Source organism: Mustela erminea, chromosome 5 (assembly GCF_009829155.1).
Source record: "Mustela erminea isolate mMusErm1 chromosome 5, mMusErm1.Pri, whole genome shotgun sequence".
NCBI lineage: Eukaryota > Metazoa > Chordata > Mammalia > Carnivora > Mustelidae > Mustela > Mustela erminea.
In genome coordinates this window covers 44,710,050-44,731,125 of record NC_045618.1, presented here as the reverse complement: position 1 = coordinate 44,731,125, position 21,076 = coordinate 44,710,050, and the positions used below count along the sequence as shown (strand labels likewise).

The window sequence follows — 21,076 nt, the reverse complement described above, 5'->3', positions numbered from 1 at the left end:
CTCCCCTGAGCCCCACACTCTTAATTTCAAGGCTGGGGGATGGGGAAGGCATAAAGGAGTGAGCTCCTTAGGTAAGACTTCTTTACTCTGTGAGCTCACCACGCAGCCTCTCCTCAGGGGAGTCTCCCTAGTTCACTGGCCGTGCTGTCCTGGGTGACAGAACTCTGATGCCTTGGCTGCCTGTCCACTCTCCTGGTCACTGGGTACACCTGAGCCCTTTCTTGGATCCCAGCTGGATCCTTGCCACGGCTGGGCTCTGGCCAGATAAGCAACTGAACTTGAAAGGTTTGGAAGGAAGCTCCCTGGCCTCCGCCCGTCCATGCCTCGAAACCAGCAATGTTAACTGCACCAGGGTCCCAGCCCACTCAGCTCTCTGTCAGGCACTGGGGCCGAAGGAAGGTGGGGGTGGCTTGCCATTTTTCTTTGAAAGGAAAGGAAATGAGGGATCAGGTTGTTGATTCCTGCGATTGTACCCAACAAGAGTATCTAAGCAAGGGGAAATTACCAGCTTATTATAATAGCATGCACTATCTCTGAGCTCAGGAATACCTCCCAGCTCCAAGATCCTAGTGCTCAGGCATTTCTTGTGATAAAGTAATTCAGAGTCTACTTGATTAAAAGGCATTATTGCCTCAGTAGGAAGACTGGTTTGTTAGGGTAAAAGTGATATTCTTTGAGAGGCCAATGTGTAGAATTCGGAGAAAAGAGATGTCTGGAAATCATCATTCATTCTTCTCTTAGGGTTCATGGAAGTTGGTGTGGTTGCCCAAATGAGGGAAGTTGATGGGGTTGCCTAACCTAGGAATTATGGGTGAGACAGTCATTCAAGGCCATTCAAGGCCTTTCTTTCTTTCTTTCTTTCTTTCTTTCTTTCTTTCTTCCTTTCTTTCTTTCTTTCTTTCTTTTTTTAAAGATTTTATTTATTTATTTGACAGAGAGAGATCACAAGTAGGCAGAGAGGCAGGCAGAGAGAGAGAAGGGGGAAGCGGGCTCCCCGCCGAGCAGAGAGCCCGATGTGGGACTCGATCCCAGGACCCTGAGATCGTGTCCTGAGCCGAAGGCAGAAGCTTTAATCCACTGAGCCACCCAGGCGCCCCATCGAGGCCTTTCTATACCAGAGAACTACCATTAATATGTGCCACTGGGCTAAGTTCTTTACAGGCCTAGCTTTTCATATTTATTTCTCCCTATTGCTCTTTGGGCAGTATACTTAGTCTAGGGCCCTCACCTCTTTAAAAAGGAAAATAGGAAATTGAAGCTCAGAGAGGTTAAGTGACTTGCCCAATTTCCCAGGAGTAGTGAGTGGTGGGGCTGATTTTCAAAACCCAGGTTCATGTGACGCCAAACACTTTCCCGCTTGTCCCTGGTCCTTCCTAACTTCAGGCGGAAGTTGTCAGAATTGCTATCAGGGGGACTCACTGGAGGTTGGCACCGTGCACTCGCTGGGATGTGCCCTATGTCTGCTGGTTTGTAAGACAGCAGTGAGGGAGGACAGGGCTTCCCACTGAGAACAAGACCAGGATCTGGACCAAACCCCCGAGGTTAGAGAAGAGTAGGTCCAACCAGCAGCAGTGAAAAGAGATGTGAGAAAACTTACGCTATTGTAGTCTCATTATATCTATCGCTTAAAGGGTCTCTTGTCAGCCGACAATGGCCTTCAGAATAGTTGGCCTGGAAAAAGAAAACATATTGCACTGATGTTTATTTTCACTCAAAATGCTAAGTTAACTGAGTCCCTGGGCAGAGAATTTTTTTTTTTTTGGGCAGAGAATTTTAAATTATTGTCATTTTTTTTTTTTTATTAATCACGAAGAGGGCTTTATAAAAATCCTGATGGTGAGCCACAATTCCCCACTCAGTGGAAGCAATCGTGACAGGAGTCAGTGGACAAGTGGTTGGAACAGAGTCACAAGCTGCCATGGTAACTGGGGGCAGGGGCAGAATGAGAACTTACAGTCTCTTGTTGGAATCCGGTTTTTTGTTTCCTTCGATTGGTAAACCAAGGCTGAGATCAAAACCACCTTTGTTTCGAGCCCTCTCTCTCTCAGCAATATCTTGTATGTGTCAGGTCCTCTTATTTGGTTTTCCAAAGCACTTCCACATCTCCGGTCTCGCCACACACTCACAACCCAGTGTGGGGTCGGACATTCTTATTTCAACTTAGAGATCCGAAAACCGAGGCCGACGCTAGCCAGGAGATTTGCTATGGGCCTAGAGATCGCTCCTGGCAGAGTCACAAGTTCAGCATTCTCTCCTGCAGGTCGCTCTGCCCGGCAGCTGATCCTGCCTGAAACCGAGCAGGGCACCCAGGGTTCACACAGAGGTGATGACTCCAGGCCACGGCTGCACAAGCGCCGGAGTGGATATGAATAAAGCTATAAAAGTGACTGCATTTTGAGACCTAGACATTTGCTAGACTAGGATCAACGGGTCCATGTGAGACCTGTCACTACCTAGTCAAAGGAAATCCCTTGGCTTTTTCCATCTTTCTTCTTTTCCCTTCCCCCCTCTACTTCCCTTTCCTCCCCCCCCCCCCCCCCCCCCCCCCCGCTTTCCTCCATCCCCCTTTCCTTGGTCAAAGCAGAGTTCACTGACAAAACCAGGAACAATGCAGTCAGGCTCCTGTTCTCACTGACTGGAGAACTGTGCAGAATCAGAGCTCTGTGGTCTCAGGCTCCTTGTCCCACACTTTGGCAGGTGTGCTCTGCATTGATCAGGGGGCAGAGGCTTTCAGTCACCCCATGGGGACTGGGGAGAAGGACACAGCCGTGTCCCATGCTGAGCATGATTTCATAGAACTGGTGCACTGTGTCCCTCATCATCAAATAAATGATCTGAGCAACCTCATCTCAGCAGGTTCCAGAAGCAGAACAGCCCCATCTAAGGTATCTGCTAGGTGAGTTGTGAGAAGAGCGTTCCTGGGCAGCGGAGACAGAGAATCATCTGGTCGAGTCTCATCATCTCAGTCTCTACCACTCAAAAGCCTCACTCAAGGAAAGGACTGAACTTCTCCAAGCCTCAGATACTTGATCTGTAAAACGGTAAACCTAACACCCTCCCCACAGGTTGCTGGAAGAATGAAGTCCCAAGCACAGTGTCAAGCAAACAGCAGGTACTCAATGAATGTTAATTCTCTTCATACGAGTCCTTTCTTTAGGATTCCCAATTGAGTGACCCCATTTGAAGGGTTAACTCTTACCCTGAGAAATTGCAGTCTCTCTACGGGCTTTATTATGTCTGAAGGCCAAGGCTAGCTTGAGTGTGGGCGAGTGGGGCCAGCTTTGAGAAAGAGAAGCCCGGTATTAACTATGCATTTCAAAGGTTTTATGAAGTCACAGAATCGAATTCTTACATTGTTGATGTCTCCCCTCACTGAACCGGGACAGAGGGGATCCCTTCTGGCTATAAATCAACCTTGTATCACACTTATTCTCATAATAATTATATAATTGTTCATGAGATCATTTTACATCTATACACTCTCCGAGAGCAAGGATGAAGCCTAGCACAGTGCCTGGCACACCCAGGGTGAATAATGAACAGAAAAGTTCCCACTTGCCTTATCTCCTTCCAGCCAGATCTCAGTTCTGTTAGCGACCCAAGAGCTGGGATGACAATCTGCACTTTAGAGATGAGGAAACTGAAGTTTCGAGAGGTGGTACCACTGTCAAGGCCATTCAGTAAGTAGTGGTAGAACAGGCCCTTCTGCCCAGACCTCCAGACACCACATCGTGGGCTCCTTTCCTCTGCACTCCTCAGCCCTTTGAGTCGTCAGCCTTGCCCTCTTGTTGATTCCAGTGGTGACACTGTATAGGAGTTCCTCTCCTTGGAGCCTTCTGTCTGGGCATGTCATTTGGTGGCCAGCTGCCACAGTTTGAGTGCTTGAAGATCTCCTTTCCACCTTAGTCCATTGAGCAATGGCTTAGTTATTGGTTGACGAGCGCCCCATCTGATGATGGCAAAGCGAGCCCAGACGTGTCTGGCTACACGGGCCTCAGGGAGCAGAGCCCCTGGCAGGAAAGATTCCCAGAGCTGGGAACTTAAGTCGGTTAGGTTTGTGCTGTTTGTTAGGGGCAGGGGCGAGGGGGGTGCTTGACATTCAGCTTCAGTACTTTAGAAGATTGGCCATTCCATCCATTTCTGTTTGCTTTTCTACCCTTCTGATGCCCTGCAAAAACAAAAACAAACAAACAAACAAACAAAAAAAAACCCAAAGCACTTAGGGCAATTGAGTCTCAGTTTATATCCTCAATTCTTTTTTTTCCCTCAATTCTCTTTTAATTGCTATTCATTCTTTACTAATTAACCACATCTCTGATTCAGACAAGGAGTAAACATCCAACCCTCTCCTTTTTCCCCAACAAACCCAGTTCACAATCTTGCCTTACTGTTCTATTACATCCATCCCCCACTTTTATCTAATCTCCCCCATCTCTGGGGATTCTTTTTGATTTTATTTATTTATTTGACAGACAGCAATCACAAGTAGGCAGAGAGGCAGGCAGAGAGACAGGGGGAAGCGGGCTCCTTGCTGAGCAGAGAGCCCGATGCGGGGCTCGATCCCAGGACCCTGGGATCATGACCCGAGCTGAAGGCAGAGGCTTTAACCCACTGAGCCACCCAGGTGCCCCTCTCTGGGGATTCTTGAAGAACACTTGGGGATGCATGTTCCAGGACAAACTAAACTTAATGTTTACCAGACATAATGGGAAAACACGTGAACTGAGAGTAACCAAATGTGTGTACGTGGCCCAGTTTCCCTGTGTCTTGTCGTGAGCTGGGGATGAATGATTTCATCTGCTTGGGTTTAGTCTGTGCATCTCCAAAGCCGCAGGGGCTCTTCTCTATCTCTTGTGTCCTTCAAGTAAATTTCCTTAAGCCCTTGATGACAAATCAGAGGCAGGAATGTCTTAAGAGCCACAAGTGAACAGCTCTCTCACTGCTCTGGAGCTCATTCAAGGTTCTTTATCAAGAGTTGCAAGCAGAAAAGGTCATCCTTAAGCCTGCTGTGGTCTGGAAGTGCTGGTAACAAGATTGTCTTTGTAACTACTTCCTTAAAAAGACTTCGGAGCTCTTTATGAACACAAACAATCGCTGAGCTGATAGGGACAGAACAGTAGCACCCCTTCTAATGCGGATGGCATGTGCTTCCCGGTGACTCTCTCACGGAAGCTGCTCTATCCCTCCAAACCCTGCTTGGACAAGTGGTTTCCCTGGGCGCTGAGGCCGGCTTGAGAGTCCGCGTAGGCTGAGAGTCAGCACAGACGGGAGAGAGCTGAGGCTGGTCAGGCTGCGGTGGCCAAGAGAATAGGGCAGGATGGGCCAACTGGCAAAATCAGGGGTGACGTACCAGGGCTGGGTGAGTACCCTTCCTCAGACCATGTGGTTGAGCAAGTCTATAGGCATGTCTATAGGTCAAACAAGTCAAGCATGTCTATAGGCAGCAAGGAGCCAAGAGAAGAGGCAAGGTCGCAGAGCAGGAAGGAAACCGGAGACCAGCATGGGGAGCAGAGCAGACACTGGGAGGCCCAGGGAAGCCAGAAGCACAAGTGACAAGGATAATGGGCACAGTAAGTGGCAGTAACAGCAAGAGGAAGGTTTATCACTAGGTTAATAAAACCTCTGACTTAACAAGTGAACATGGACTGAATTCAAAGGGGGATCAGAGCCACACGTATCTGACTCCATGTATGCTACGTATACTTAATACACAAATGTGTGAAAACCGGGCAGAAATGAGCAACAGGTGATGATAATATGCACTGGAAGCCAAACCCAGACCCCAATGCAAAACGCCTAGCACAGTGCCTGACATATCCTAGGTACTCAATAAACAGGTCTTTTTCTTCCACTGCTAACCCGCAGAAGGGCTCCCCCTCCCCCAGCTTCCTAGAGAACGGACCGATATTGTGAAGCCACTTATGTGTTACTAGGGTCAGTCTAATTGCTTCGGAAAGCTGTTCACCGCGCACCCGCGCTGTGCTATTTACCTATTCTAAATGAATTTCTTTGTGTCCAAAGGAAAATGCAAGACCTTATCAGGCTGCACTGTACCATCTGCAGTTTGAGCTGGAACGCACCCTCTCTGCTCTCCTATCCAGTCCCTAACGTGGGCCTGGGACACGACTGGGGTGGGGGATCTGAAGGAGGTTCTTTTCCACGTGGCATTATACTTAGGGGGCTTGTCAGTAAGGTCTGCGACAGACCAAGGCAGCGACCCCAGGAGCCAGGACGCACCCTTCCTGGGGTGGGGCGGGGAGGATAGGCGGCTCCCCCAGCCCTGCCCGCCGCTCCCACGGAGAGACCCGGGTTCCCAGGTGAGCGCGGTCCCGCGGAGCGCGGCTGAAGTCAGGCTACAACTCACCTCGCAACCGGGGCTCGGGACCTGCTGCGGGCAGGGCGTTCTCCACCCACCCCTCCCGCCCCCCGCACATGGTGACATCATGTGTTTAGGGCTGAGTAGCTCTATAAAAGCGGCCCGCGCGGCGCCTGGCGCCCACAGAGCAGACGCGCTCGCACTGCGGGGCTGCGCACAAGGTCCCCAGCGCGGGAACAGACGCAGCGGGAACCCCGGCTGCGCGCTGGCCCTGACCCCGGCCCGGCCCCTGCCCTGCCCTGCCCTGCCCTGCCCTGCCCTGCCCTGCCCCGCCACGCGCGATGTCCTGCAGCCTGCGCGCCGCCGCCGCCGCCGCCGTCCTCCTGCTCCTCTGCTTACTGGAACAGCCGGCAGCCCCGGCCCCGCTCCACGGTAAAGTGTCCGCCTCCTCCTCCCTCGGTCCCGAGCGCGCAGCCATACCTGGCTGGAGGACTGCCTGCGGGCCTCACTAATGCAAAAGCAGAATCATTTCGGGGAAGCATACTCTCCAGGGGCGTATTTTTGGACAAATTGGAAAAGGCGTTTTTGGAAAATTCGTTTTCCTTAGGCGGGCACGACCTGTTGCAGTGGGCGGAAGCACGTTGTCTTGGGATGAAAGCATGCTCGTGAATTCTTGGAGCTCTCCCCAGGTCTGGAGGGGTGGTGGGGAGCTTGCTAAAGAGTAAGAGAAAGGGAACCAAGATTTAAAATGTGCCCCATCCACGATCCATGTGCAGGTGGTCGAGGAGTGAATGTGGCGTTGGAGCCGCCTGATTAGCCCCAAGGGTTTGCCGGGCCCCAGCTGCAGCACCTCCCCACAGTGGTGGATGCTTTTCTTTACCATTTTTACCTCCAAGTCAAGGGGATGATGCATCCCATTCTTAATCATTGTTTTTCTCCAGAAGGGCTCTACTATCTTGACCGTGAGTGTGTGTGCACTCAGAAGAGCATACACACCTCACTTCTGAGTGTAATTAGGGCTCTTAACCCTGACAGGCTGGAGGCTGAGGGTGCCCAACGGGATGGCAGGAGGAGGTGTGGGGACCTGAACCGGAGGCTCCGGTCATGGCAGTGAGTTTGGGTGCGTGGCCAAGGTCAAGGTTAGTTAATTCCCGTGAGTTTGGGTGCATGGCCAAGGTCAGGGTTAGTTAATCCTTAGGAGCAATAAGAGGATGCCAAGCTTTTGCCTGCCTCTCCAACTGCTGGGGGAGCACTTTTCTGGGAGTAGGTAGTGACTTTTGTGGAAACTTCCAGGGTAACTAATGGTAGCTCCTGCCCTTGATGGAGTTTGTTTCAAGTTGTGAGGACATTTGTAGGTTCCACCATTCCTGAGTGGAGGTCCTGGGCTGAGGTTAGGCTGAAACATTTGTAGGAGGGCTGAAAGTGACTGTGATGGCTGGAAATGGATCTGCCCTTGCCGGACACCGGACACGTGGTGTGGGAAATTGATCCTGCTCTGTAGCATGAAAACTCAGAGCCTCCTTCTCTGCTGGAGGTCACTGTGTCAAGGAGGCTGGGTGGGAGGGAGGGGGGGGGGAGCTGGCCTGTCGCAGTGTTGGCATTACTCTTAATTCAACTTAAATCCGCTGGCTGGCAAGATTTGGTTGATATTATTTCCCTTGTCTGGTCCGGGAGAAAAAGAGGGTTGGGGGATACCTGAGTGGCTCAGTTTGTTAAGCACCAGACTCGATCTCAGCTCAGGTCTTGATTTCAGGATCATGAGTTCAAACCTTATGCTCGGCTCTTAAAAAAAAAAAAAATTTTTTTTTGGTGGGAGAAAGTGGTTATATGAAAGTGGAAATTAATTTTTAAAACTGTAGACTTTGACATATATTCCTCTTTTGAGAAAACTGCACAGGGATCTGAAGTTCTGCTCCAAGGTGCTCAGAGACGGGCGAGAAACAGCCGTTCATTGGCTCTTTCCAGAAGGCCTGTTACTGCCTTCACTCTGGGGCAGCTCCTCCCCCCTTCCCTCTCTTCCCCTGCCTTGTCATTCCCTCCCTCTCCTCCCTCTCTCCCTAGCCCCTGCCCTTGCGCCTGCCCTTTCCCATTCCCGCCCCTCCTTTGCCTTCCCACCCTCCCCATTCTCCCAGTTGGGATGGGGGACCTTGCAGGCAAAAAGCCACTTTCACCCCACACTGAGTAGCCAGCCTGCCTACCCCCAGGTTCTAAGAACACCGTTTTTATTCTGTTATTCCTCCTGTAGTTTTCTTGGCTGCTTAACTGCCTCAGGGGACAAGGTCAAAGCAAAGGTCACCGAGATGTAGCGTGTCAGTATTAACCCAAGGTGGGGAGTGGAGGGGGTTAAGCTAGGTAATGAGGCCAAAGTGTAGTCTGCCCTCCCCGAGCATTTAAACTCCCAACATTTGGCACCGGGGAATGTGTGAAAAAAATGACTGGAGTGGGGAGGAGGGAGCAAAAGAAGGTGAGGTCACATGTCTTCTGGAGAAAACCCTGGAATGCTTAGTTGCTGTGGGAAACATTTCAGTGATTTCTGTGGAGCTTGCTCTGCCTGAACCTGGTTGGAGAGCTGGGCAGTCTCTGGCTGTCCTCGTGACGGTTCCTCAGAGAAGGTTCTAGCATCCAGAGCAGGAAGCAGGCAGGGCCCTGAACCCCTGGCCTGGATCCTTGTCTGTCCCACTTCCTAGGTGAGCACTCAGACCTTCTCCCTGCCCGGTACAGAGTAGGCCTGCAGGTTCTAACAGGCATCATGCTGGGCCTCCCAGGTCTCCCACACAGAAGAGACAAAATGTCCCTCCTGGCAAAGCCTGTTCCCTCAGGAAGCCTCCAAGGTGTAGCTGCAGGGGCCTTGGCCTGGCCTGCCTCCTGCGTGTGGTCAGGACTCCTGCCCTAAACAGGAGGCGGGAACCGTGAGGCGCTATTTCCAAATAAAACAAACACGCGTGCATATGCATATCCCTTAGGGAGTCTTCCTCCGGTCAGTTCTGAGCTGAAGAGAGACCAGGCTGGGTCCTGACCTTCATCTGATGGACCCCCCCCCCTTTCCTTGGACAGAGCTGCTTCTCTCCAGCCTCCAGCTCCCCAGTCCTTCCAGACACTGTCATTTATACCCAAAGCACCAAGGCCTGAGGACCAGGTGGGCTTGCTCAGAGAGAGGAAGGCAGGAAAGTTTACACCGGATGCTGCAACTTTTAAAGAATGCGTCCCCGGTCCTGTGTCACCACTGGAGGTCTCAGTCCCCGATGTCCACTCTGTGGCCCGGTCCCCGAGCTTCCTGCAGTATCACCTGGATGCCACACCTGAGGATGAGCCAAGACCGACAGGGGAGACGGTGTAGCAAGCTTTGGTAGGGAGAGCTCGGAAGAGGTGGAATAGTAAAGGCGATGATTTGATTCGGGGGCAGGTGCCGTTAAACTCCTGGCCCAGGCCGGACGGCTGGGAGGCAGCAGTCGTGTTTTTGGTGGCCGTGAGGACGGACTCCCCGATTACTTGTGAATGTTTGTGTGCTGAGCTTCCAAGTGCTCTGCCCAGCTAAGTGGCAATGGTCTGGATTCTTCTAGCTCTGAATTCCAGAACTAGTTCTGAAATCCAGAACATTTTCAGGCAAAAATGCCTGGAGAGATTCAGAAAAGAGGTTGGAGCTTGGTTCCAAGGCAATGCCTTCCTTGTTCCTTTTTAGGGTCGTTTCAGCCAACAGGCTGGCAGTTCATTCCCTGGGGGGTTTGGTTCTGCCTGTCTTCATCTAATTGCTAATTCCGGTTAATCTTGGGACTCTTAACTCTCCTGGGGTGCATAGCAGGTTTTAGGGGGTTCTGTGGACCTCTTGAAATTAATCATACATGAAATTTTGTGTGTCCAAGCCTGTGGGCATTTTTGTGAGGAAGAGGTCTGGAAGTACTCACCAGATATTCAAAGGTGCTTGAACACCAGCCTCCTCACTCCTTGCACTACCCGAAAGATGGAGAAGGAGACTCAGAGAGTTCCCGAGTTTACTGGAGGGCCTGGCAAATGTGCAGAGACACTTCTTCGCAGACACTGGTCTTCCACTGCATGGCAGGGGACTTTCATTTGCTTATGGATAAAGCAAGGTGATGGCTGCAGGTGGCCCCTTGGGGACCTCGCTGCTTCTCTTCTGGGGAGGAGGTCGGTAATACCTCAACCCTACACAAATCAGGGAGGAACCATACAGGCCTGTTTTATTGGGATCTGGAGATACTGTCCAAATTGAAAAAGGCTTCAAGGTGCCCTAGGGACCAGGAAACTAGCGAGGGGTTCAGGGGACTGCTTTATTAAAAAGCCTTGTAGAACCATCTGATGCTTTAAACCATGTCCAAGTGTAACTGGCTATTACCATTTTCAAAATTAAAAACAAAATTAATTAAAAGCATGGAGGCAAAGAAAGGAACCAGAACTACAGAAAACCATGAGATTAAACTAGCTCTGCAAAAGCAGCAAAATCCTCTTTTCGCTTTTAAAAATCACCATTGACTCGAATAGGTAATGCTCAGTTGTGGTTAAGGTTGAAGGTTGCTGGTCAGTTAGGTTTTACTGCAAATCAGTTCCCAGGAGAGAAAGGGGAGGTGAGAACCTTCCACTTCTGACTGTACCCTGTGGGCCAGGCATCGTGGTGCCATGAGAAGCCAGGAGAGGCATTTGGAATTTGAAGAGTCCCTCTCACTGGGTGTGTCCTCTGAGATACCCTGAGTCTCAGGGTCTCTGTGAGGTGAAGAGGGAGGTTTCAGGCAGGGTACCAAGCATGCAACCTGCAACATTTTTTTTTTCCTAAGTATGTTTGGATGTAGGAACGGGGGACTTCTGTGCGTGAAGGGTGTGCAGTGGGAGGTGGTAGGTGACTTCCATGATATTCCTGGCAGAGCCTCTCCTACGCATTCTCTCCACCCCTGGAATTCTAACTCGGGGGAGGGTGGCAGCTTCCTCAAAGAAAAACTTTTCCTTTGGAGGAAAGTTTTCTCCTCTTTACGGACTGATGTGAACGGCTCTCCAGGGTGTGTTTGTTTGGTGGGAGAAAGCAAGAGGCTTAACAGTGTTTCCAGTATGCTGACATCTGTGTGCAGAAATGGGCAGAAAAAATGTGATTACGTACGTGTGAGTAGTCACACTGTGAAAATGCTCCCAGCAGCTCATCAAACTGGCTCTCTCTTCTGGAAGCAGGGAGATTGAGTGGGAGGAAGAGCTTTTACTGTGTACCCTTTGGGAGTTTTTGGGTTTTGCAACTTGTGAATTTTTTTTTTTTAAACACATATTCAGAAGATAAAATTTGGCTTCTCTAGGATCTGAAAGGCTTCTAATCAAGGAGCCCCCTCCTTCACTCGTGAGTCCCGGCTCCCAGTCACTGCCCCGTGCCCCCCTCTGGTGTACAGCGGCTCTGGGAAGCGGCTGATCTGACGCAGACTCTGACAAAGTCTGCCATCTGGGCATCCACCTCCTTTCCAGCCGCACCCATTTCAAAATCCGATCTATAGCGTTTTCTCTCGCTGGCTCAAGCTCTGTGGTACTTACTTTATTTTGTTTTGTTCTTTGCAGGATCCAAGTGGAGCTATTTTGGTAAGTAGAGATCTTAAATACTTTTTTTTTTTTTAAAGATTGATTTACTTTAGAGAGCCCGAGCGGGGCGGGGGAGGGGCAGAGAGAAAGAGAATCTCAAGCAGACTCCGCATAGAGCATGTGCCTGACATGGGGTTCGATCTCATGACCCTGAGATCATGACCTGAGTCGAAATTGAGAGTCGCACCCTTCACCAACTGCGCCAGCCAGGCGTCCCCTTAGATACTTTTTGGAGGAGACCGTTGTATTTAATGAAAAAGCCCAAAATGCTGTGATCTGCGGAGGTTATCGCGGAGGTCGAGAATAGTGACTCTGATATCATGAAGAGAATAAGAAGGCTTCTCTAAAGAACTGTTCGCACAGGCTGTGTGTGGTACTTTCTCCAAGCACAGGAGCCTGCCCTGTGCACTCAAACTCTGAATCCTAGCGTTCGGCTTTCCAGAGTCCTGCAAGGATTTCTACCAAACCTCCCAGGTGACTGTGCCTAGGTTACTCCAGATTGCAGGGGCCTTGGGTGGGACAGAGACCTTCTCCACCATAGGACATTTATTCTACAATAAACAAAGAATAAAGGGCTCCTTTCTGGAAGTTGGCTCAGGCCCCAGAATTTCAGCTGTCCGCGTGTCTAGAATTAACGTCTTGCTGCCATGTTCGTCAGTACGTGGAGTTCCGAGGTGGTGAGGGCCCGTCCTTACTGGGACACCATGTATGCAGCGGGGTTTGGGGGGATTGGGTCAAGAACGACATTTGACATCTCGGGCAGACCAGCAAAATAAGCAGCTTGCAATCAGTTCAGCTGGTATTATGAAATGAACTGGGAACCTGGTCATCAACTGGGGTGGGAATGGGAGGTGGTGCCCCGGGTGCACGGACAAGTGCAAGGACATTCATGTCTTGTGAGGGGCAGTCAGGAGCACTGGGCAAGATAGACTGTTCCAGAAAGAGGAGGCTGGAACTGGCCTCCTTGACACAGGAGGAGGGGTGACCAGCAGAGGAGTTGATCCCAGCAGAAGCAGAATCCACAGAAAGGTCTGACTTAGATTTTCAAAAGCTAGGCTTTGGCTGTTTATTAGCCTGGGAGGCACAGAAAATTCACTGTGCTAATTCACCAACCACCTACAGGCCAAGGTCTCCTCGGCTCTGGCGTTGCATGGCTCCATCGTTACTAATATCCCTTACGTACTTACTTGTGCAAGAAATGCCGCTAAGTGGGTGGGTGATGAGAAGGGCTGTGCTCTGTAGTGGAAGAACTTGCAGCTCCCGGTTCAAAGCTGAAAATGGCAGGTAGGGAATAAAGGTTCAGTGCTCTGATGGTTCCGAGGAAAGAGAGTGCTCGGGCTGGATGGCCAAGGAGGGCTTCCTGGAGGGGGAGGGCTTTCCTCTGGACCTTGGAGGATGGAGAGGATTCAGTGGGGGTAGGAAGGAAGTGCTGATGGCCAAGATGATGATGGATCCCATGAGCTGAGGCAAGAAACAAGATGGTATTTGGGGGATGTGGGGCAACATCCACAGAAAGTGTTCTAGGGAAGCGATTAACTCTAAGGTCAGAAAGAGATGTTGGGTCGAACAGGGGAAGACATGGGCAGGGGCAGGCTGGACCCTTCCCATTTTGTCCCAGAGATGAAGGGGCAGCGCAGGGAGTCATCTGTGTTTTAGGGAGAGTCACGTGGCAGAGAGGAATGAAGTGGGAAGGATGGGGGACAGGAAGAGCTCTGGCCTTTGCACAGTTCCTATTTGATGTCTTCCCATCCAGCTTGGGGATAGCAGGCAGACGGAAGGAGAGGCAGGAAAAATACTTGACTCAGGAAGACTCAGCAGAGTCTGGACCATGTTGGGGGGTGACGGGAGCAGCGCAGAAGCATTGCTTCCTGACCGCTCACTCTGGCCGGCCCTCCCTCCCACATCCCCTGCACCACTGGAGCCGTGCTGAGGAAGCAGAGGGCAGAGTCGAATGGTGTGGGACATGCATAGGCTGAGTGCAGAGAAAATCTGGCTTTTGTTGAGTGCACTGAATGCACATGATGTGGGGTCAGCCCTCGGGGGGCTGGGTGAAGGAGGACAGATGCAGGGAGGCCAGGGCGGCGGAGGCAGACAGGTCCAGGCTGGCAGCTGGCACCAGTGCTCAGAGTCATACAGGGAAACAGAGGGCCTGGCATAGGTGTTGGGGGGGAAACGGGTTCCAAGCCCTGAGGGCGGCACTGGCAAGTCGAGCCAGATGTCACGTGCTGGCTTTCCCAGGGTGCAGACCTCAGCTACTTTGCACGTAGATGCTGCTGAGTCATCCTGATCCAGAGGCCTCCCATGGCTTGGAACACAGGGTAGGACTTCCAGAAGCACATGGAAAGAGAACCCTACTCCTGTTTCCCCTCCACAAAGTCACCAGGCTGATTTCCTGGTGACCTGCCTGGAGACGGGAGGACCTTCTGGTGGTCAAGCTGGGGCCCACCCTGCCCCTGTGCACCTCTCTGGGGTGGCTGAAGCAGCAGGTAACTGTGTCCTGGGTTTAGAATTGCTGAGCAGGCCATCCCCACCGGGAACCAGTCCCAAATCAGTCCTGCTGGGCCCCAGCAGCTCCTCCACCCTGAACCGGGGGGCAGTGGCAAGTCAGGTTGCCCTGTGAGCAAATGATCAACTCCAGCTTGCCGAAGTGAAATCTCTGCTGTTAGAAGTCAAGGTCGCAGGTGCCCTCCTGCGGTGGGGGTGACGGGAAGGAGGTACAAGGTGGGTGCGGGCTATGTTCTGTTCCTTGGTGTGGGGGCTGTGTTCAGGCGGTGAGAAGTCATCAAGCTGTTCACTGTTCACTGATGACACACTGTTGGGTATGTCTGTTGTAGTCAATAAAAGAGTTAACAAATTCCAGCTGGCAGGGAGAGTCATCCTTACCCTGGAAGGTTTTTTGGCCCTTCCCCACAAAAACCAAAAAAAAAAAAAAAACAAAAAAACCCTAGTGTGTTCAAAACAACAGAGCAACCAAAAAGAATGACTGTGTTGGCATTAAGGACCTAAGAGCACATCATGTGAGCAGAGAGTGGGCCCCGTGCTCCAATCCTGAGCACACCAGACGTTGCGTTGGGGCTCCCCAGATGTGAGCTCGCTCAGAAGCAGATGTCACTGTCTCTAGAGATCTGGGAGGAATAAGATAAGCCTTCAAAGGAGAGGGGATGGATGGGGAACAGGGAAGCCAGGCCCTCCTCCTGGAGACATCCACCTCTCCTGGAGTCCAGGGCCCTACCTGCAGGGTAGGTACCCCTCGGGGCCAGCCCCTCCATCCCCACGCAGGGAACTCAGGAATGATGGTGGCTTGGCCTGGGGATGCCAGACAGTGGGCTGCAGCCCCTCACAGGCCCTCCTGCCCAGCTTCTCTGCTGTGGTGGCAAGGTCCTGGGCTCCGGCAGGACTCCGCAGGACCCAGGCACTGCCGCTGCGTTCCTCGTGCTGCTCTCTCTCCTTCATCCCAGACCAGAGATTCCCGGTCTTAAAGGATTTCCTTTGAGAATCAGGAAGGGATCCTTCATGGAGCCAAACCCCTCTGGTTCTTCAGGCTTCCGCCTCCACCCACGTTCTGTCCCAAATCTGCTGGAATATTAGGTTGCCACAAACTTTCCCTGGCACGTGACATCCTTCCCAAACCCTAAGAACTAGACGCGAAACGTGGAGGGAGGCTGGTGGTGGTGGGGGGAAATCTCTCAGCTTTCTATTCTGTAGTCGGGATAAAGGTGCCGCGTGGCCTCACACCCAAATGCAGTTCAGAAGGCAGACTCGGAGCTCAAGGGTGAACTTGAGACAGCAGTGAGGGGGCACGTGCAACTAAAAGGCTGATTTCATTAAGAATAGTTCTTGGGGTCGCCTGGGTGGCTCAGTGGGTTAAAGCCTCTGCCTTCGGCTCAGGTCATGATCCCAGGGTCCTGGGATCGAGCCCCACATTGGGCTCTCTGCTGAGTGGGAAGCCTGCTTCCTCCTCTCTCTCTGCCTGCTTCTCTGCCTACCTGTGATCTCTGTCAAATTAAAAAAAACAAAACAAAACAAAAAACAAAAAAAACAAAACAGGTCTCGGCTTTACCCAAGGTAGAGATGGTCAGCCAACGCCAAACACCCCCGTGAGCTCTCCCCTAGTCCAGCTGCCGTCCTGAGGATGAATGTGAAGAGGCACAGAGAGCTCTGAGGACAGAGGCGAGAAAGGCCAGAACGTGTTTTTCATACCAGGGAGCTGAATCCCTATCCTTGTGTGTTGGGGGATTTCCCCTAAGGCTAGCAATCCAACCCACTATCATTTTTCTGATCTGTGCTGTAGTTCCAGTCACTGCTAATTGAAGTTGGGACATCCAGGCTCTGTTAGGATGTGGTGTGGTGTGGTGTGGTGTGGTGTGGTGTGGTGTGGTATGGTTGGTCCACCAACTCAGAATTATTTCTCATCTCTTCCGAGCTGCAGAATTGAGGTTTGTGTGTTCTGGGGGCATCTTGGCCTGCATTTCAGTGTTCGCATCTGGCCTTCCCAGCAGGCTCAAACAACAGGGAAGCTAGGATTGGTTCCTAGAGGTAGGTATAGAGGCAGGGGAGTAAGGGGAGGCAGAACTGGAGAGTGCACAGAGCCCAGAACCAGGCAGACCTCCATGAATATCTGCGAGGCTGCTTTCTGGCTGAATGGCCTTAGGAAAGTAACTTAACCTGTTGGAAAGTAACTTAACTCCCTTCTGAACTTCAGGGTTTTCACCTACCAAATGGAAGTTTGGCTCAGCAGCCTCAGTGTCCCCGGGGACTGGGATGCCCTTCCCGAACGAACTCGAAGAACTAGAAGTGAAACAGGTTGGGGGGGATGCTGGGGAGAAAAGCCCAACCCCTTCACTCCTGCCCTTTAGCAGTCGCAAAGGCACCTTGTTTGATTTTGTTAGAAACGCGCATTCTTGGGCCCATCCCAGATCTACCACAAACCAAAAACGCTGGGGCTGGGCGCCCCTGCAGTCTCTTTGCACAAGTCCACCAGGGGCTTCTGATGCCCCAGTCCAAGCCTGAGAAGCACCGGCCCGCTGTAGGGAGGATTAAGTAAGACAATGTGGGGAAAGAAGCTGGTGGTGCTTGGTACAGAGCAAGCACGTAATACAGCTAATCACCGTTTTCTCCCCCCTGCCCCCCGCCACATGGGGGTGGGGGGATTATAGTAGCTAATATGTGGGAAAATGCCTCATAAGCTCTGTAGCCCCAGACAAATGTGAGCTGTGTTCGAAAGGGCTGGCTTCTTCATGCTTTGCTGAATTGCCTGAGTTTTTAATAGCAAGGGGGTTACTGAACAAATAGGACATTTCCTTTGTAAGAAAGGGATTAAGCAAAAAATACAGACTCCTTACAGGCCAGGATGTTCTTTCTAGCCATGTCCTTCAGGCCACGGTGAAGTCAGACTTCATCTCCCTGGTGCTTTCTGGCCTCTAGGGACCAGTCCCTGAGACATCCTCAGCCTCTCAGCCCAGCCCCCCGGGGGAGCCTCACGGCTGATCCTTAAGGGAGCCAGGGTGGAGGCCCTGAACCTGGGAAGAAAACAGAGGTTGGACTGTTAGGATTTGGAGCTAAGTAAGCCCAGCCCCAGGCAGGAGCCCTCACCCACCAAAGGCAGAGTAAAGCCTTAGGACTGCAGGGTGAGAGTGGGCTGACCAGAGCAAGGAGCGGGTCCTGTCAGCCTCTGGCTTTGCTTAGACTTGCCCCTTCTGCTTCGTGCCCCCCGGGCATCCAGGTGAGGGCAGAGCACAGCCCTCCAGGAGCTGGTGAAAGCCCTTGGCAACCCATCCTCAGCACGTAGAGAGATGAGCTCTGGGGTAAACTAGCTCCAAAGGAAGATTTAAGCCAAAAAGGCTTGACTTCAAAGCAGATGTGTGAAGGAGGCTCCAGGCAGGGACTGGAAAGTCTGGTTTTCCACGAAGAAGAGAATGGATCAGAGATTGTTCCAGCAATTTCCTGGGGAGGGAGGGAGGGCCCTCTTTTCTGCTCTGCTGCTGTCCTCCTGTGCAGTGGCCACCATAGGGGTGAAGGGTGCAGGCATCACTATGGAGCCCAGAAGCACAGCCAGACTTCCGGGGGCCACACCGGGTGGCCATGGACAAAGACGATAATTCATTGATTCTCAGATACACATTTTTTTCCCTATATTTTAGCGTCTCAAATAGGGGTAGATCATCAGTGGTGTCCGGAAGCAATGAAATAGGGTAGTTGATCCACGAATGCTCGCTGAGAAGCCCTCTGTCACAGGCCAAGAACACAAGGAAAGGAGCTGAAATGATTAATTTCCACAATTAAATAGTGAAAACAGTAAGAGCAAAGAGGTCGAAGACTAATGGCCAGTATGTACAGTGTCCAACACAGTACATAGCAATGATGGGGAACCATATTTGATTTTCAACTGTAACTTTTTCCAATTTTCAATTCATGTACACTTTTTGGTAGTGTTCAATAATATTGCAAGTATATAAACAAAGTGATTTGGGTGCTCTGTATATGTGTATGTGTGTGTTTCAATAAAAGTTCTTCTTTAAGGACCAGGCAAGCTCCCTAAATCCCTGACAAGCACTGGATTTTATGCCAACCAGGAAGGAACAAATACAAGGACAGCACTTCCTTCTGTCTGTAAAGGTTGACTCAGAGCTGGTCTAGCCCTGCACAGTTTGTTAAGCTCCTCTTAACGTTTTAAATGGTGTTGCAATCATTAACTTGTGACCAGATCAGCGTGTGACTTCTGGGCAAACTGGATGAGACCCGTCTGGATCTTGGAAGGACACCTGGGCAGTCCGGGCAAAGGGTTCATGCAGTTCCCCCACCTTCTGGGACAGCTGGCTCCGGAAAGCCTCCTTGGTTATGATGAAAGTGAGATTTACCTAAAGCAGGCAGCGCTGACATTGGCCAGTGATATAGCAGCCGCTCCCTGGTGGTAAAAAGATAAAAAGTATCACTCTTCTAAGGTCCCTTAGAAGAAGGGAAACCTGCAAGTGGAGTGGGGAAGGGAGGAAAGGTGACTGAAGGTTGATAAAGATACTCTGTAGCAAGTCTGAGGCAGTCATGCAAATGACTGTGTTTGCCTTTTAGTTTTGGCCACCAGGAATCCTAGGGCAAATTGATTAACTGTCTATTGTCCTATGACCCAGAGATCTAAAGAACCTTTCTCCTATTACCCTTCCAGGTTCTAGATTATTGTTCCTGCTCCTGAGCCAAATTGTTATAGCAGATAGATTTGGGGAATTTTTAGCTAGAAGGGACTTTAGAAGAGTAATACTCTTCTTTTTCTACCACTCTTTTTTTCCACAGCCCTCTGTGGATACTGTTGTTTCAAAGATTTTCTATAACAAATTGATATGTTAGTGAAATAGTTAATTGTCCCCATTTGTTATTATTCAAAGACAGACACAGAAGCCCATCAAAGTTTTCAGTTAGCCCAAGGTAATGGGCTCACACTCATGCTACCATACTGATGAATCCTGAGGGCCGGGGACTGGACTAGATGCTGAAGAAATGGTGCCTGAGGCTGGCATCTGTCATGCTGGGACTGGGAATCTGGGAGGACACCATGAATTGGATAGGGCCTTCCAGTACAGAAAGAAGCGGCACGGAAGAGACCCCACTTTGTGTTTGGGGAAAGGACTAGAGAAAGCTTCCTAGAGGAGGGGATATCTAAGCTGAGACCTGGAGGACAGATGAAAGCTCGCCAGGAGACGGGCAGGACATGGAAGGGCACTGGGGGCTGAGGGACAAATTGTTCCATGACCACCTAGGCTGGTATGTTCTGGGAATGACCAAGGAACTCGACATGAGGGGCTGGGGCAACAGGCTGGGGCCAGAGCGAGAGGAGCTCCTGAGCCGGCTGAGGAGGTGGGGGCCTCATTCTGGAGGCAGCTGGGGACTGCTGGAATGTTCCAAGTCGAAACCTGAGGGGATCAGATAAGCGTTTTAGAAGGAGGACGTTGGCCGCAGGGTGGAGAGTGAAAGGAGTGTGAAACGCTAGACAGGGAGTTCAGAGGGATGTGGGAGAGGGGCTTGGGGGTGCTGAACCAAGGGAGGGGCAGTGGGGGTCTTGACCTGTTGGTAATTCAGCTGGAAATGTTGACACCTCATAGAAATGTAGACGCAATGCACCCTGCTTGTGGATGAGTGTCTGTCTGTTCCAGCTGGCATCCAGGCTGCCGTACTGCCTAGGTGTGACCCTGGGATGGGGGGGTGGGGTTGGAGGGGGACGAAACTGACACAGTCCTATTTATGAATGAGGCAAGGGAAACTCAGGGTTCCGCAGTGGCCCGAACAGAGGATGAGGCGCCGAGCCAGGACCAGAACCTGGGTCTCCGGAGTCCAATCCCACGTGCTTTCCTGGTTGTTCGGCAGATGCTTATTTCATAGCAGGTGTTGTGTGCCCTACACTACACATCATGACACTGTGTAAATGCCATTGAGGAAAGGCGAGGGTTGTTTTTTTTTTTTTTTAAAGTAAATAATCGAATTTGCCAAGAACAAATTATGCCAAATTAACTTGTTTTTCTTCCCCTCATTGGGACAAAAGGCTTAGTGGTTAAGAAAACACAATAGACTTAATACCTTTTGACATAGATAATAAACATTGGATATGGTTCCTTATGCCACTCTCATGGGAAATGTAGATCAAAGACCGGTGTGGTTGCTAGGGGGAAAAAAATTAATAGATTCCAGCCATTGTTACTGTTGGCAACACATGGATGTTACTCTGGTTTGGGTTCCTCTAGAGGTAACCCTGAATCTATTTCCTTCTCAGATTCTTTGGAAGAGGATGGGCAGCTACAGAAACGTAGTGGTGGGAGTCGGGATGGGAGCTGGAAGGAACCACCGTGGAGCTGGTCAGACAAGGGGGTCAGAGCGAGTGGGCTGGGCGGCGGGGGCAGAAGGATCATCCCTGAGCGAGTGTGGCCGCTGCGGGATGAGGGCAGCCTGCAAAGACTGAAGGGATGTTGAATGCCAGGCTGCTGTGCTCTGCCGCTCTGGGTGCTGGGGGAAGGAGGGCATGTGTGTCACTCACACACAGACACACACTCGCACACACGCATGCCTGCATCCGTAGTCATGTGCATGGCTGCATCCTGGGATACGTCTACACTCGCACACACGACGACGGCCATCCCCTAGCCAGGGAACTGGGCTTCGCCTCTCAGCTGGCTTCTGACTTATGGCATGGGCGTTTCTATCCCCCTGCTCGGA

The 21,076-nt window shown here is 51.3% G+C and overlaps 1 protein-coding gene across 8 annotated transcripts in view; it reads left to right on the top strand.

The window, feature by feature from the left end:
• Window positions 1–6,511: 6,511 nt before the first annotated feature.
• Window positions 6,512–21,076, top strand: part of CA12 (carbonic anhydrase 12) — a 55,551-nt gene continuing 40,986 nt past the window's right edge. For 3 of the 8 annotated variants that reach the window (XM_032342785.1, XM_032342777.1, XM_032342779.1), the window contains exons 1-3: window positions 6,512–6,603; window positions 6,634–6,748; window positions 11,861–11,881. In XM_032342785.1, coding sequence (XP_032198676.1) covers window positions 6,658–6,748; window positions 11,861–11,881 — 112 coding nt within the window. In that variant the 5' untranslated portion in view covers window positions 6,512–6,603; window positions 6,634–6,657. The remainder of the gene's footprint in view (window positions 6,604–6,633; window positions 6,749–11,860; window positions 11,882–21,076) is intronic. The other 5 variants (XM_032342784.1, XM_032342783.1, XM_032342781.1 and 2 more) reach the window with 2 other exon arrangements.